Source organism: Phaethon aethereus (genome assembly GCF_964289735.1).
Source record: "Phaethon aethereus genome assembly, chromosome: 1".
NCBI lineage: Eukaryota > Metazoa > Chordata > Aves > Phaethontiformes > Phaethontidae > Phaethon > Phaethon aethereus.
In genome coordinates, this window is record NC_138575.1 from 23,976,147 (window position 1) to 23,993,827 (window position 17,681).

Genomic DNA, 17,681 nt, shown 5'->3' on the forward strand with positions numbered 1-17,681 from the left:
TGGTCAGACCTATAATAGCTGTTCTTCTGTAGAGATTCCCTCACAACTGGAAATCCAATGGGCACTGTTACCAAGATTTAATTAAACTCACAGCTGGCAGGGAGCTTTCAGCCACACATGGGGGGGGGGAAGATTATCCCAAATAAAAATATGGAACTAAATCCTTCTGAGGAGATGCAAAAAGGATCCTTTCCTGTCATACATACAATGTTATTAGAAGGGAATAATTTTGTCCATTGTAGTCTTCAATCATAATAATAATATGCCTTTTTCCTAGTCCCTTTATTGACAAACAAAATGCAACAAATAATTTATTCTTCAAACTTATCTCATTTTTCTTCATTAATTATCAGCAAACAGGTATTTGCTGCTCATACGTGATCTGAGAAGTGCTGGTGAGAGCTTTCATCTCCCTGTGAAGTTACTGTGAGATAAGCCAGGGGATGAATTTATGTTCAAACTGTCCAGGTACATGCTGTTTTCCTGTAACGAACAGGTTTACTTTCTGACTTTCTGGCAGAGTAGAGTTATCCATCTCTCAGTGAGGTGGAAATCTGCATACCCGACCTTACATTAGAGTACTTTTTTCCAGTCATATCCTCTCTGGGAAAACTGATTTTGAGTGGGTCATTTAAGTCACATGGTACTCGTTCATTCTCTGAAAGGATGATCCTGGCTTTGCAGATGGAAGTACCTGAAGAGTCTTGTAGAGAGGTTTTGGCAGAAGTTCTGCAAATAGTGAGAATGCGCTCAATGGGAAAATACCAGGCGACTGTGGTATAAGTAAAATATTTTCGAATCTTCTCCCTTGCTAGTCACTAGATTTAGCACTTCAGAGAAGCTGGGCTTCTTTCCGACTAGCTAGGAGAATGAAATCTAAGTTATCTGTTAAGACATGATCTTGATTGTTTCTCAGAATTTACAACTCTGGTAGGTAACTACATACACGTCCTTGTGCTGTGCTTGTTTTTGCTCGGTCCTTGCCTGTTTCATTTCACTGCTTCTGTTTCAGGGACCTAGGCTGACTGTATATTCTCCAATGCCATAAGCGTTGTTTCACTCTGTCTTGTTAAAAAATGGACAGACTCTGTTGGCTTTGATTTTAAATCATTCAATCACTGTGCCCAAGTCGAGCTTGGCTTGCAATGCCAGTCTGAGACATGCACCTTGGAGGAAAGCATAGTAATGCTGTGAGAGCAGGAATTCAATTTAGGAAGTCCCATGTGGGATTGCCTCTGGACTTGTCTCATCGGCAGCATTTCCCTTCAGCTTCTAAAGCACTGACCTGAATCTAGCAGCCACACAGATGGTTAAAGGTGATTTCTAGGACATTAGTGTATTATTTTCCAGTAAATAATCAGACAATCTCAGAGAAGCTGATCAATGGCTAATTCTATTGCACATACCTTTGCACTCTTAATGTCCTTTTTCCATATGCAATTTTACTCCAAACACCTCTGTAGCACTGCAGCTGCTGGAGTCTCTTCAAGTGCATGGCAGACATATTTCCTTCGTGAAATACTTTCAGCTTGACTACAGCTGTGATGACGGTGAGAAGACCAGCATTCCGGTTCTGTGCCACATAAGAGTGTATGACAGTGCCCTTCTCATGGGACACGGGGGACATATGATATTGGACAAAGACATAGGCTCTGTGTCGTGCTGTAGTTTTTTTGTGGGTTTTCTCATCTGGAGGGAGTTTCCAGAGAATAATGTTATATTAGGCTTGACAATAGGACGCTAACAGAGAAGCTGAAGGCTCTTAGCCTCCCTTTTCTGCTCCTCTGCTCCTCTGCTCCCTGCTAATGGTGATCTCATGCTTCATGTTTTTTTTCTATGCAAGAGATGAATCTCAAAGCAAGTGAGTAGAAGTTTCACAGGGGAGGAAAAGATTGTGAAAGTACGAGTGGAAAATGGCTGGGCCTTGGTCACTAGGATCTCTATGCCCACAGTTTACTTCATATGGAAAACCTGTCAATAATTAGTTTCCTTATTTATCAAGAAGTAAAATTGTCTTTGTGAAAAGGGCTAACACAGGCTAGCAATCAATTTATGGCTTTACTAAAACTCAGACTAGTTGTATTTTGACACTGATATCTAAGTATTGACCCAGGGTGCCCAGATCTGAAGCCTGAAGTTAGAGCATGTCTCGCAGACTGTACAGAAATGTCTGGTATGGGATGTAGCAGACCTCATGTGCACGTCACGGTGTGGAAATGCACGAACACAGCAAGCTTACTGTGCCTGACTTGTCCTCTCTTCTTGTAGAGAGATATTGTACACAGGGGTTTAGGTGTCTTAAACTGTTGTGCATTATAGAGAGAGTGAGATATAATGTTGCTTTTTTCATTGGAATTAAATTTATCCTCAGACAAGCTATCACTAGAGTTATTCCACAGTTTGTCTCTCTTTTTTTTCTCCCATATTCCTTTTGTTTTCATTTTTTGGCTACTCTGTGTTCTAAAATAAGTCAGTCCATCTGCAGAGAAAAAAAACACAAGAAAAGAGAGGACAGAAATTGTTTGTGCTCTTCAAGTTTGTTGCTTGTTTTTTACTATTGAAAATTTGTTCCTTCTGCTTTTCCATCTTTCTATCACTGGAAACTTTCTAAATGGTGGTAAAGGCATTCCTAATGAACCTGCCTTTTCAAATATTAAATTCAGGGGAACTTTGTACATCTTTGGCCAATTGTGATCTTTTTCATATGCAGAAATATAGTCTTGAAGTTGTTGTATTTTGGCTGCTATCAGAATTTGAAATCTGAAAAAGTTAGAATTTAAATATTTGGATTTCTAGCAACTTTTATTGAACTCTTCTGGGATTTGAAAACATGTGTTTGACTTGAATATTTCAATGCAAACTCCCAAGGTATTTTTATTATGGAGAGTTTGGAAGAGCTATGCTTGTTCTTCTATTATTTCTCTTGGCAGAAGATGTATTTCACTGATGAAACTTCTTAAAAAAGCAGAGCAAGGAAGTTATTCAAAAGTCTGGATAATAAAGGACTCATTCTTACTGCCTATTTTTTCCACTTCAAAACTTGACAGTGATTAAACATAAAGCATTGCAAACGAAGATATATTATTATTTTAGCATTAGGCATTTGCAGATTTTGTTATAGGATCAGCACTATTATTTGTCCATTACACTGAACAATGAGTGACTGTAGCACAGCTCTCCACTCCTTACTTGCTTTGTTATCTTCCCTTTGTCTTCTATGTTATCTTCCTTTTTTATCCTCACTTGCTACTTCCATCAAGTAATAAAGAATGGATTTTTTGCTACTCCAAGGTGGAGCTTCTTTCTCACAAGTCCATGGGGCTAACCATATGTCTTTATTCAAGATATAACTCAGAGTAAATCGAAGTACCTTCATTTTCCTTCTGTTATATCTTTTGACATATTTGATGGCCAATACATCTCAGAACTAATTAATTTTGAAAACATGTATTTCTGCATTTTTCTTTAATAATGAGTGAGATATAAGTGCTCCATGGATATTAGATTTTTGTCGGGTATAACTTTTGATAGTTTTTGGGAAAAAGAAAAGCATAATGAATTATGCTTAAAAATGTTATATGTGATAGAAGAGTTATATCAAATTTTTGATATCAAGTCAGATGAGTAACATGGACATAGAAAAAACCTTCAGGCCCTTGATGAGATAGTTTGTTGATCAAAGTTCTATGTGGAGACTAGATGCACATTAAAATAAGCTTTTTTTTCAGCTTGTATTAACAGCATAATGGTGTCCACTACTGTGCGATATTCAGTAAAACTAATTTTGTACTTAGTGATTATAGGGTTTTTTGTGTAATTGTTTTTTTTTTTTTGCTTCATTGCCTCCAAAATATGGTGGATCTATCAAACATTTTATTAGAGGGGGGTGAGCTGCAGACATCTTTTGTCAGCTACTAGACACCTTTAATACATAATCTATAGCCAAGCAACCACTTCCTTCCTCTTCTTTTATAGTTAATGGCTATTTCCTGTAGCACAGCTATTATTTGCATGGAAGGAGATGATTCTGGATTCTTTTAATTCTAAAACATTAAAATCTAGATGGAAACAAAGCCTGAAAAGCACTTGCAAGATTTCATCTCTGGTAGAACAAAGAAGGGTACAGCTCTGTGGCAAGGACTGACCAGTGCTTGGTCTGTTTTCTGTCCTAAGCCTTCCTTGACTTAAAGACATTGTTTTTCATCCATTTCATGGCTACAATGGTAAAAGTCTCCAGATTTCCCTTTTTACTGTAGTATACTCTTAACATATTTAATTCTGAACACAGTTGCATTCATTCATCTGATATCACTGAACAGCTTGATTGAGGTTGACTGAGAGGCATATATTCTGGCTGAGCCTTTCCTATTTTGGCTTAAGAGAGCAAGAGCTCTTCCCATTAGCTGCCATTCTTTACAGGGGATTTTAGATTAGCTGTGCACTTTGATGGAAAGAGCAGGTTTTCCTGTTTCTTTCTGCATGGATAACAACTTTCTCACCATGTTTTTCCTTCTTTGATCTTAGGTAGAGCCTTTGTTCCCTTCAGAATGTTAGTGAAAGTGAAGCCATGTTTCTACCATCTGGAAAAGGATAGGCAGGGTTAAATCCTGTCCTAGTACAATTATTGACAGCCTACAGAAGAGCAGACTTTGATCCTACTTGCTGGTCATTTCCCAACAAAGCAAGGCAGTGCATTCCCACCATTTTAGAAATAGTGGGAATAGGCCTGAATCAGATCACTTATTGGACCTCTTATCCAGAATCCTTACTCTGAATCCAAGCATTTTTCGGTGGTTCCACTTACAGAGTTGCTACTTGTAATCTTACCGAATAAGGACTTTATTCTTTACAGAATAAGGACTGAGAATACATAGCAAATGTATATGCCTCCTGTATGATTTACAAGCTAGGATTAGTCCAGAAGATTAACCTGATATTTATGGCCTCAAACAAAAGACAGATGTGAATAATTAGACAGTTAGTAAAAGGAAACATTGCTGTATTTCTGCAATTTATTTTATATGTACATAGATGGTACCTTTCATCCAAGAACAGGTAAAGTACCTTTTCAACATTTATTATACTCCAGAACTAAGATGATTTCAGTGTTTTCACTCTTGTCCCGTCATTTACAACTTCAGTTGTAAACTGAAGTTAGAAAAATTAAAGTGATGAAAAAGAACTTTTTGTTTTTTCAGTAATGAAGATTATGAACCATTGGAGGAACTTCTACATGGGTGTGACAGACCCTTTATACCTTTAAATGTTTATTATTTTAGCTAAATACACTGATGGAAGTCAGCTGGATTCAGATATAGGACAACGGGCTTTGACTCACTACATGTAGAACCACTCAGAAATTCTATTTCCATTTCATGCAAAATTCTGATATAGAAAATTAAAAGAAATATTGAAATATTCCATAGTGAAAATAAAATATTTACATTTTCAAGAATTTAATTTTTGTCTCATTAATGCTTACATGTAATCTTGTACTGAATAAAAAAAAACCCCTCAAAATGATACATTAGAAATAAAAAGTTCACATTTTATCTTAATGTTTTAATATTGATAAAAAAAAATTCAATGAGTATGTCTTTCTGTCATTTAAAATTTTGTTCAACAAGTGCAAAATATTTCAATTTTAATGAAACTGCCTTTCCAAAAGCTAACTTAGGCCTTTGCAAAAAAATCTGACCAACTTTAACTGTGGAAGGGGCCAAGGTAGATGATGATAATTGACTCTTTGAGCCTGAAAACCTGTTCTTTTAATCGAATCAATGAACAGAGCTCCTCATATATGATGTCATCTCTGTAAGATGCCCATGCCTTGGAAGAGAACTATGCTTGTTCCTGCATAGCTGAAGTTAGTATGGCTTCTGATGACAATTTCCATGAAAAACAGATGAGGCCCTTTGAGAACAAGGCTGAGAGTGAGCACTCTAGCAGTGTTAGCATGGGCTTAACTTTAATTTTCAGTCATGCTATGTAGAGAATTTATACGTTCCAGTGAATACAAGAATTTTGTAGCTATTTTATGACCACAAAGACAAGGACTGTCTTCACTTGCAAAAGCAGACCAAAGAGTTTCAGAACGAGAACATTAATCACTGCTGCTATTTTTCTTAGAAGGCATGATTAAAAATCAGGTTACACTGCCTATGCAGAGTGTTTAATTGCAAAGCAGGTGACTGAAGGCAATCTCTGAACACAATGTTAGCAATAAGAATCACAGAATCACAGAATCACTAAGCTTGGAAAGGACCTTCAAGATCATCAAGTCCAACCGTTAACCCAACACCACCATGCCCCCTAAACCATGTCCCGAAGCATCACATCCACATGTTTTTTAAATACTTCCAGAGATGATGACTCATGGTGAATCATGCAAGGGAAAAATAGGACACCAGCCTACCATTAAATTCAGGCATTCCAGGACAACTTAACTGAAAACCATCTTTTATATCACTGATAAAATATTTAAAATAAACAGGGCAGGGAGTAGAATAAAAAAATATTAAACTGAAGGTCCCTGTAGGGAACAAATTATCCTAAAAGTAGAAAGGTTATGTTTATTTAGAAATAAATGTTTTTGCAAAATACACCCCATCTTGTCATTGTTTTTTTTTTTCCCCTGCCTAAACATAGTTATAAGGAATTCCAGAAGCTTCCGTGTCATCTTCATGATACTGAACACATCCATGGGGGATTGTGACTTCAGCTGGTAGTGTTCAGGGAAAAGGTCTCTCCAGCAGTGTGGCAGGAGAATGCTGGACCTTGGAAACGGCATCCCATGTCTGATGGTGACAACCAGGAGACAGGGCATGGTATATTAAATGGGGCTGTTTGAACTGTGTCTGTTAACATGGCATTGGTGTTTTTAACCAAGACCTTTGAAGGATGCCACAATTAGGACCATTCATTTACTGTGCTTGGAAATGAACTGGTGATTTTTATGCCTGACCCACCTCTAGAATTTTCTGAAGCAGCCATTTGCTTCTAAACTCCCTAAAACATCAAGCCCAAATCTTTACTGCTACTGAGACCCATTAATAGTAAGAATTTTAGAGAAATGGAGGTAAGAATAAAGGCCATATTCTAAAAAATTTACTTTCAGAGAAAAATATCTGTCAGGTAACCACAGGCCAGAGTTTGAGTTCACAGTATTACTTTGTTATAAATCAGAACTGATGCTACCTTAAAAAAATCTGAAAATCTTTTGCAATTTGGGCATTTATGAAGTTTCTTTCATAATATATGTTTTCCTGGTCTTTAGAAAACAAACAAAGGGTCTCCCTTCCTCATTAAGGATGTACACAGCATGTAGCCAGAAAAAGGAAAATAGCAGTGTGCTGCTTATTTCTTGTTATGCCTCTGCAAGCTCTAAATCTGCAAGTAGGAAGAACCATATTTCCACAGAGGGAGATATTCATACCCACTGTGATGATAAAAAAAGACATAGCTGTGAAAGTATTGCACCAGCTGACCAGTAAATGTAAGTGGAGACCAATTTCAATTACATTCTTTTGGCCACAGATTGTTTTGAAGTTTGGCTGGGCAGCCCATGTCCTTTGTGAACTAGTTATACAGTGATTCACTGTGGAGAAGAAAATTTCTCTTTCACAAACTTCCAGAATTGATTCTTTTCAGGCTTTTTTTTTTTTTCTCAGTATGTGATTTTTACCTATTCATAAACCTCTCTACTAGAGAGGATTTTTTTCTTTTAGCCACTTTAACTTTCAAGACTGCCAAATTGGCTTCATTTACACAAATAACACTAAAAAGTCAAAGGATGAAAAAAGTGTTGTTTCTGTGTGTTTTTTTTTTTTTAAACCCGGAATAAAAGATCAGTAAGTTTGATGATGGTGAGAATATCCCTTGCACTTATTTTCCATCAGATGCTGGTTTTAGTGGAAGCTGTAGTGGTACATTCAGAACTGTTTCTTCCAGGGGGAAAAAAAAAAAAAAGAGAATTTTTTATTGTTCAGAATGGAAATATAAAATAACAGATCTCTCTTGTTTCATTTCACCTTAGAGACAGACTCTGATGACTGAAGCCAATAGCCAGTGGTCTCATATGGACCCAGAGCTCTTATTTTTTCTTTCTTCCTTTTCTAGTTTAGAATTAACATCTGCTTTGCCCATGATGTAAGTCTCTGTGTGAGTGCATGTGTTTGTGAAATATGCATGGCTGTATGCCTGTGAATACATATAGGAATGTAAAAAAAAAAAGTTTTAAAAGGAATGGGTGACTTGTTTTTATCAGAATGTTTTGCACTCTTTCATGGTTTCACTGAATGCCTTTTAATTTTATTTTTTTTTATTTTCAAAAGAATGGATAAAAGAAGACCTGACAAAAAAAATTGCTAAAAGGCCTTTTCTAAAACACTAAATGAGAGAGACTTTGAACTCTTAAAGACTGTTAGTTTTGAGTAGAAAAGCTCATGACTGTAGCTGACGTGTTAGTGAAAAAGTATCATTGACCTGCTTGTGCGTTAAAAAACATGTTGGTCATAAATATTAAGGGATTTTGAGAAAACGTGTTTTTACTTAAATAAAGGAAAACAGACATCAGTGTTTGGGCTCAAAATGCAGACTGTTTTTTTCTGTTAAAAGATTAACAATATCTCTCATCTTCCATTAAGTTTTAGTATATTGGATACTAAGTGCCATTTTTGTCCATTCAGAGTGCAGCATTATTTAAATCATTTAATTTTAAAAATTATTTTCTTTCTATTACCTTACATCAAAAAATGTTGCCACTATTGGCTGAAGAATTAACTGTCTTTGCAAGAGTAACTGAATTGTTTGCTGAGGTATTTGGTGAGCTTCCGAGGAAATGAAGAGCCACAAGAGTTTAGGATATTTCCATACTGTAGGTAGTTGTTGACTGCAACAAAGTGGGTGTACTGGAATGAGATTTTATTTAACTTGATTTGGACATGAATGGCAGTGAAGATGCATGGATTTCAGTGGGAGCACAGAGCCTGCAGAAGGCTCATGTTCTTATTCATAAAGCTAAGCTACCCAGAAGTCCATATAGCCACATCGGTGATCATGTGTTTTTTTGGAGTAGTTAAGTGAAGGTAGCTCTACAAAGAACACACGGCTGCATTCAGACCTCCCAGCTACAGTACTTTGGCTTTAAAGAGACATTTACATTTTAAAGAATTATTGTTTGTGAAATCTGATATTTAACTTGTAATTAAAACTTCCTAGGTGTTACTCCCTCTTGACTCACACTCTAGAAAATTGTCGTTAAGGGCATTAGGGGCACACAAGAGGATGGCAGCAAGTTGATTGTGGTTCAAGTAATAATAATTCCTCCAAATTCCTGATTATAAGAATCAGTGAAAGCCCCACACAGAACAGTCACTTACCTTATTTTTCATTAATATTGAGATTTCTTAGCATCCAAATTTGTCAAATAATGAACTATCTGCTTAAAAAAGAAGGTCTTAATGGCTTCAGTAAGTCACAAGACTATTCTGATTTCTGTCAACAGAACTTGAGTGTGGAGCATCTTTTTGTTTTTAATGTCTCCACCAATCTTCATGCTGAACTAGGTTCCTGGCAATTGGAACAGACTTGCAATATAACCAGGTCTAGATTTTCCAGACTTTTGATATATCCAAGGGAAGGACTGGAAGACGAAGAGAAATATGATTGTCTGATTTTCCTCATGTTCTGGTGCATCACATGATACTGTCAGAAATGTGCAGTCTCTTGTCAGGCAGAGGCTGTGTCTGCCTGCAACAGAACCTTGTGCGCCTTACAGGAGAGTTTCTTACTGACACTTCTTCTGAGTCTGTGACATCTGTTCCCCTAGTTGGAATAAGAACTTCTCTGCCTTCACATATTTCTGTAACATCATTTGGAAACTTTCCACAGACCTGCATTGAAATTTTCTTGGCCTAGTGACCAGACACATATAAATCATCTTAAAAAAAGAAAATGTATACGTGAAGGCAGCTGAGAATGTCCTGCCAGGTAGGACTGGGTCCCAGATGTGCTCTGGCTATTTGTCTTGAGCTTTTTCAGGAACAATGTGATTTGTGATGAACCTGCCATGAAATAATTGACTTGCAATGATATATACTGAGTCAGGTGAGGTGTGCCTACTTATGCTAAGAGATAGATAGCTTGTCAAAGCAAGGGCATAGCTTGAATCCTTCCTCTTTTACAATGGTAAGGCTTGTTATATACATGGGGAGGTAAAATAGTTTAGAGGGTAAACCGATTCCGAGTAGTATGGTTGTGGTCCCAACACTGAACACACTTGAACTGAAAACTGTCTTCAGCTTTTTTGATACAAAGGCAGTGTCCTTTCTTGTGTATCCTGCTTAGCTGGTCCATAATGTAGTGCTGGATCCTAGCTAGGGTAGGGCAGAATACGGCCCTTGTATTTACATTTATCTTCGTCTTTCAGTCTTTGCTTCAGGATATCCATTTGTTAGTACAAGCTTTCTACCAAGTCTTCTTGCTATTTTCTAAATACACATTCAACATCGCTTCTTGTGACACCCACCTCCACATACCTCAGTATTTAATAAGTTACGATTAACATGCCATCTTGTGACTTCAGAACCCATGAAAGCTAACATGAATATTTATCATTATAAGGTCACCATAAGTTTAACCATGAAAATGGTACAGGTATTACATTTCCCTTTTGTTTTTTTTTTTTCATTGGTAGAATCCTTGTTGTATGAGCACAAAAAGAAAGGAAAAAGCTCATTGATCCAGTGTACTGATAATATCTTCAAAATCTACCAGTTTTTTATTTGGTGATGACCTATTTCCCACAAGCTGTGTTATACACAGCACCTGTAAGCAAGCCATGCATAGCACGGCATAATTTGTTTAAGATGCGTTTTTTATCACAATGGAGAAAACAACTCAAAAACATATTATTGTAGATCAGGTCTGGTTATGTCCCTGGTTTAAAAGCATGAGTTACCAGCTGCTAACCGTGGTGCAGAGAGGCTGGTCTGAGCCCCAGATCACGAGTGAGACAGCTCCTGCTGTGAGCCTGATTTCCAGTTCCCACCTCTGTTCTCCTTCTCTTCATTGTCTCCTGGCCCCAGGCACTGGATATCACCCTTGATAGCTGTTAGGCAGAAGACAAATGGATACTTATCATCACTGACAGAGTGCAGTTCATATTAACTGTTTTATTCCTCAAACCTCTGGGATGACTGAGTACAGCCTTAGCTTTACAGATCTGAGAACAGACATAAGAGGCTTAGCACAGTTTGGTGTTAAGACTTCCCCTCCCCCTGCCCCCCCCCGCCAAGTAGTTGAAAAACTACTTTCCACCAGTGCCATCCTGATGTCTTTAAAATGTGTGACAGAAGCAAACCCTTAATTTCATCTCCTATGACATATATGACTTAAGGAATGGGTACAATAGGAATGGGTACAATTACTAGTATCTATTCCTCGTCAAGCTACCTGAAACAAGTCTCTCTGTCTGACTCCCTTCTCGGTCTCAACAACAGCTTTTAGCGCAGCTGTCTCTGAAGCCTGTTCATAAGCCCTTTTACTTGACCGGGTTTGAACACAACATTTCCTTTTCAGTAAGAAGATAGTTAGCTCTCATTTCCTCATACAAATGTTAGGTTAGTCATAATTTCAGCCAAGGGAAATTTAGGCTAATATACTAATGTATTTTTCCCAGACAATCCCTAGACAATGAATGATAACAAATGTTTTAGAAATCAGCAATAAGGATAAGCAGTCATCATGCCAAATCAGTCAGAAATGCTGACAGGACAAAACACGTAGACACTATTTGTTCTTATGATTCACAGCCATAAATCCTCCAGGGGCATTAGGTGTCTGAACCATCTGCCCTTTGGCATCTCTGCTGCAAATGGTAAATCCATCGGTACCAAGTACGAGACATCTGTTCTCAAACCCTACTTCTTCTGGATTTGGGGAAATCTCTCTTTTCTTCGCACTTCATAAGATTATCCTAACTAGTGGCCTTAAAACCTACCCTTTCAGTACCTCTGCTAGCTATTTTGGAGGAATAATTATTCCTTATTCAGTTTTTTGGCTCCGATGAATCCTTTTCCTAGAGACTCATCTCTCTGTGTCTGGGCACTTAGCCCAGGCTGTAGATTTCAAAGGCAGCAGGGTGCTGAGAGGTTAGACACCGTAATGTTTTAAGTACCTTTGTGGATCTAGCATTTCATCATTAGCTGAAAAGGGATACTCTGTTATTTGTTTGAGCAACAGCTGTATATGCAATATATAGATAAGAGCGTACACAAAGTGTTTTGTGTGTTGGAGAGAGCCTACACAATTCATTACAAATGTAGCAACAAGGCTGAAGTGCATTTCATTTTGTTCCTATTAGTACTTAACGCATTTTTCAATGTAGAGATGCTAAGACGCACAGTACAGTCATGATTGAACTTGCTGCTGCAATGATGGAATAGTGTTTCTTCTACACCATTTTGACTGAAAATAGCTTTTTTAGATACTGCAGTTTTTCATTGCTTGATATCCATTCCAAACAGGTTGTAGATGGCTGTATACTGTGTATTATATATACGCATTTTGCAATATTTGCATTTGAGCTTTATGTGGAAAGAATGTTTTTTTCCTAAGGGCCATTGCATGAATAGAAATGGTTGAAAAATGCACTCTCAAAATTTATGAGGTAACAAATTATTCCTTTATGCAATTTTTTAGGATCTGTTCTACTTTTTGTGCCTGAATGACTTTGAGGACAGTTGAGAGCTTGGCATTGTTTTTCAGTTTATCTTTTTTAACAGTGAATTGATGATTGTTAAATTTACAGGATGTCTGCTAAATATTTCTCTTACATTTCAGCCCTGTTATTTGAGAAAAATGTTGCAGTAAAGGACTTTTTGAGTGTCTATCACAATAACTTAATATCAGTTTAGAAAATTGGCTAAAGCGTTTCATAGTATAGTATCTATCTTTTCATTACTGGATTGTCAAAGATACCTGGTGAATATGAGGGTCACCTGCTGTATGGGCTCATCTGTTGTTATTGGCAAATTAGCTGTCCATCATGGGGAGCCAGGCTGTTCATAAAAATGTGAAGAAATGTGTTGCTAGCAAAAAGCACTGTATTCCATTTTAAAGCAGATAAGGGTAAATTATTTATGTTATATCTTTATACTATTTATAGATGGTAAAGAAATATGTACAAACAATTTTTGTTAGAAATGACAGGCGTTCTGATCTGCAAATACTATTTCTTTCATGTAAAGCAGAGAATAATTCAGGATAAAGCTATACAGTAGTATGCATCTCGATCTAATAAAATAATAATGTAAAATCTCAAGAAATTGATGCATAGTTGAAAAAGTTGATATGCTTGCCTGTGACTAAAACTGGCTGATTTAATTTAAAAGTTGTTATTTTTATACTGGCAGTTGATAATTCCATGCTTCATTTATGCCATGTCTAAACTTGATTCAAACTCAGGATCTGCCTGTGCAGAGAACTATCGAGGTCGATGAGATTCTGCAAAGGCAGAGCAAAATCTGATAATGAATCCCCATAATTTTCTAAACATAGAATAGAATAGAATAGAATAGAATAGAATAGAATAGAATAGAAATCTCAGTTGGAAGGGACCCACAATAATCATCTAGTCTGACTTCCTGACCAATTCAGGGCTGACCAAAAATTAAAGATATGTTTTTAAGGATATTGTCCAAATGCCTCTTAAACACTAACAGGCATAAGACAGCTTTGAACCATTCTCACTCATTCTTTGAATAAAAGAAATAAAAAAGGCTTCATAAATATCTTTATTTTGTTTGTTTTCCTTATAAATTAAATGCATTCATCTTAAGAAAGCTAACACAAGAGACTCTGTAGCTTCTTCATGTAGCTTTACATCCCAAGCTGCATCTGGCTGGACCCTTGTTTTTGATCAAATCCTATCATCATTGACAGTGTGTATCAATCTAATTTGTGAAGTACTTTGGAAAAACATAAGGTTAACATTTTGATAAGGAGGACAAGACTGTTGAGAAAGTTGGAAAACCTCCCCACATACCACATAACCATCTAACTGTAACTTTTAGTTGTTTAATTATCTTTAATATGCAGACATGTATATGCCCAGAATGATCTAATACACCAGAAAATAAATACCAACATTCATTAAAAATAGAACAGCTTTTTTAAAATGCATTTTTATTCTTACTGACACCGAAAGCAATCTTCAGTGTAAAAGTATTTAAATGCAGAGATGCAAACATGACCATTTGCTTTGCCTTTGTTTAGTAACATGTTTCTTTTTTTAGAAATAAACGTTTTCTTGTTTTCTTAATTTTCTGTTTTTATTAATGATTAAATTCTCCACAAGAGGCTTTTGTTTTGGGAACAACAACAGCCAACAGGAAATACTGGTGGGAATTAGATGTACCAATGAGAATCAGGCAATAGTTCATAAAGAAAAAATAATTAAAGAAACAAATCCACAAACAATCACAGAAAGTTCATCTATGATGTAGGAAGTTTGTGCCAATCTGGAATCAGTGTTTCATGAAACAGGCTCAGGGAATTGTCTGCTCAAAGATTCATAATAATGTTGTAACTAAGAAGGAGAGATACCCCTGCACTGGTGTACAAAAGCCATTAGAAATCCCAGAGTTTCTGTAGAAATTTGTCCATTTTTGCAGGACAGGTAAAATGTAAAGATTTCAATTAGTACCTTCCTACGTCTGTCAGGAAGAGGTATAAATATAATCTCTGAGTTTGTTTTGATTTTCTGATTAATAATTTAGTATATTTAATGACAACCCAAAACCTCTTAAATGATTAAGACAACTTAATTAAGAAAGTCATAATAACAATTAGAAGTGATCTGTATGTATTCATTCATAAGAGAACATTTCAAGTTCTCTACTTGACTCTGTAACTACAGCGTTTATTAACGTTATACTCTCTGCCGAAAAAGCCAAGAAGGCCAACAGCGTCCTGGCCTGTATCAGAAATAGTGTGGCCAGCAGGAGCAGGGAAGTGATTGTGTCCCTGTACTCGGCACTGGTGAGGCCGCACCTTGAATACTGTGTTCAGTTTTGGGCCCCTCATTACAAGAAGGATGTTGAGGTGCTGGAGCGTGTCCAGAGAAGGGCAACGAAGCTGGTGAGGGGTCTGGAACACAAGTCTTATGAGGAGCGGCTGAGGGAACTGGGGTTGTTTAGTCTGGAGAAGAGGAGGCTGAGGGGAGACCTTATCGCTCTCTACAACTACCTGAAAGGGGGTTGTGGAGATGAGGGTGTTGGTCTCTTCTCCCAAGTAACCAGCGATAGGATGAGAGGAAATGGCCTCAAGTTGCACCAGGGGAAGTTTAGATTGGATATTAGGAAAAATTTCTTCACCGAGAGGGTGCTCAGGCATTGGAACAGGCTGCCCAGGGAGGTGGTGGAGTCGCCATCTCTGGAAGTGTTCAAAAAACGTGTGGATGTGGCACTTCAGGACATGGTTTAGGGGACATGGCGGCGCTGGATTAATGGTTGGACTTGATGATCTTGACGGTCCTTTCCAACCTGAGTGATTCTGTGATTCTGTCATTCTGTGATAGTAGTTGATAACAAGGAGACACATTATGAACATAACTGCCAAATTGCAGCTCCACAGTTAAATGCAATCCTGTAGCAAGGCTGGGTTGTCAGCTGCCATAATTTTATATAAAAAATAAAGTAACAGATACCTGAGTTGAAGTTTTTAGTGCAGTATTGTATGTGTAAGTTTATACAGTGCATATTTCAAAATGCATAAGTAAGGTAACTTTTGGCTGTGCTACCTTATCTCAGATTAGCATCTTGTTTTCTTTGCCTGTCCGATTAACTATGGATTATCTGAAGTGTGGATATTTAATATTTTGAAGTAATTTTTTTTTTTTCTTTTTAAATTTTTCTCAGGAGGTGTTTGCATTGCCCAGTCACTCAAAATTCCCCGGGAACCAAGACCAGGAGAATTTGAAAAGATCATCAAGCGCTTGTTGGAAACTCCAAATGCTCGAGCAGTGATCATGTTTGCGAATGAAGATGATATTAGGTGCCTGTTTCCTAATTTTATGTGTTAAAGATATTAATCTCTTCACAGAGATGGTCAGTTGGCTGGTGCAGAAAAGAGTAACACAGGAGGTTTCAGGTTTAATATCATGTAAAAATTCCTGGAAATCTGGTGATAATAAATTGGGTTGCAATTATACAGTGAGCTGGTCCGTTATTCTGTGGAGAACTAACCTGTTCCTATTTCCCAAGAGTGCAGTTCCAAGAAACACTTATTTGGTGACTGAAAAGGAAGAAACTAATAAGAATGCTAGAAAAATGTCTAAAGATGAAAGAAATTAACTTGTACAGTATTGTATCTTGAGTTCACTACAGCTGTTGTTGAATATGCTTTAGACTGTGAAAACTATTGACTAGTTGGTTAGTGTGAGCTTACTTATGCATAGCCAGAATTAATGCTGGGGATTCTCAAGTTGTTTGTAAATGCAGTTTGTTTAACTGGTCAATTTGTTGCTTATTTGCAGACGAATACTGGAAGCAGCCAAAAAAGCTAATCAATCTGGACATTTCCTCTGGATTGGCTCAGATAGCTGGGGGTCAAAAATTTCACCCGTTCAGCAGCAGGAGGAGATTGCAGAAGGAGCAGTAACCATTCTGCCCAAAAGAACATCAATAGATGGTAGGAATGCACGTGGTACAAAACCCTCATTTTCTGACAATGTTCAAGCACTCTAGCTCTCTTAAAAAAAATAATTAAAAAATCATGTTGCCCTTGGTTACAAGTAAATCAGGGAAAACTTTCCAACTGAGTAACTGATCCAATATTAATTTAATATCTCTGTTGAGATGAGGAGATGCTGAATCTGTAATTAAGGAATCTTATAATTGTCTAATAGCTAGAGCATGTGTGGTGGAGTGCTTCTTACCCATAACCTGGTGGTTCTTTGGGACAAAAAAAGGAGAGTATTGGATGGATGATAATGAGTGAGCTCATTCTCCTGGGAGGAGATCAATTTAGGCTCTGCTTTCCTCTCCTAAACTTACTTTAAGAAGCCACTATATTGACAAAGTTTCTGACTGGGTGGACAAAGTGATAGTTGTTGGTTTGAGTCACCTTATTCCTGGGAGCTACTGGACATAGTACCATCTCTTTTACTGTATTGGTAAGTGCTCTAAACTGGTAAACGATTAGAAAAAATGAGCATTATTGATGCTACTTAGAGAATTTAGCCACATGGAAGTATTTGTAAAGAGCTTAATCCAGATGGTATGTGTTAGTCATGATTTCTTTACGGCTGCTGGTGCAGAATCTGATCAGGTTTAAGCAGGAACCTTTAGTTTCTCAACTACATTCTTTAAACTTATAAATATAAGCAGAATTTTAGGTGTCCTGGAAGCCCTCTAGTTCAACAGAGAGGTACTCAATGGCCTCAAGTTGTGCCAGGGGAGGTTTAGATTGGATATTAGGAAAAATTTCTTCACCGAGAGAGTGGTCAGGCATTGGAACAGGCTGCCCAGGGAGGTGGTGGAGTCGCCATCTCTGGAAGTGTTCAAAAAACGTGTGGATGTGGCACTTCAGGACATGGTTTAGGGGACATGGTGGCGCTGGATTAATGGTTGGACTTGATGATCTTGAAGGTCCTTTCCAACCTAGTGATTCTGTGATTC

The 17,681-nt window shown here is 37.3% G+C and overlaps 1 protein-coding gene across 1 annotated transcript in view; it reads left to right on the plus strand.

Annotated features, from left to right (window-relative positions):
* GRM8 (glutamate metabotropic receptor 8) overlaps positions 1-17,681 on the plus strand; it is a gene marked incomplete at both ends in the record, with an annotated part of 360,871 nt that overhangs the window by 141,751 nt on the left and 201,439 nt on the right. Inside the window, 2 exons of the mRNA XM_082011400.1 lie at positions 15,921-16,056; positions 16,538-16,692. Of these exons, the coding sequence (XP_081867526.1) occupies positions 15,921-16,056; positions 16,538-16,692 (291 nt within the window). The remainder of the gene's footprint in view (positions 1-15,920; positions 16,057-16,537; positions 16,693-17,681) is intronic.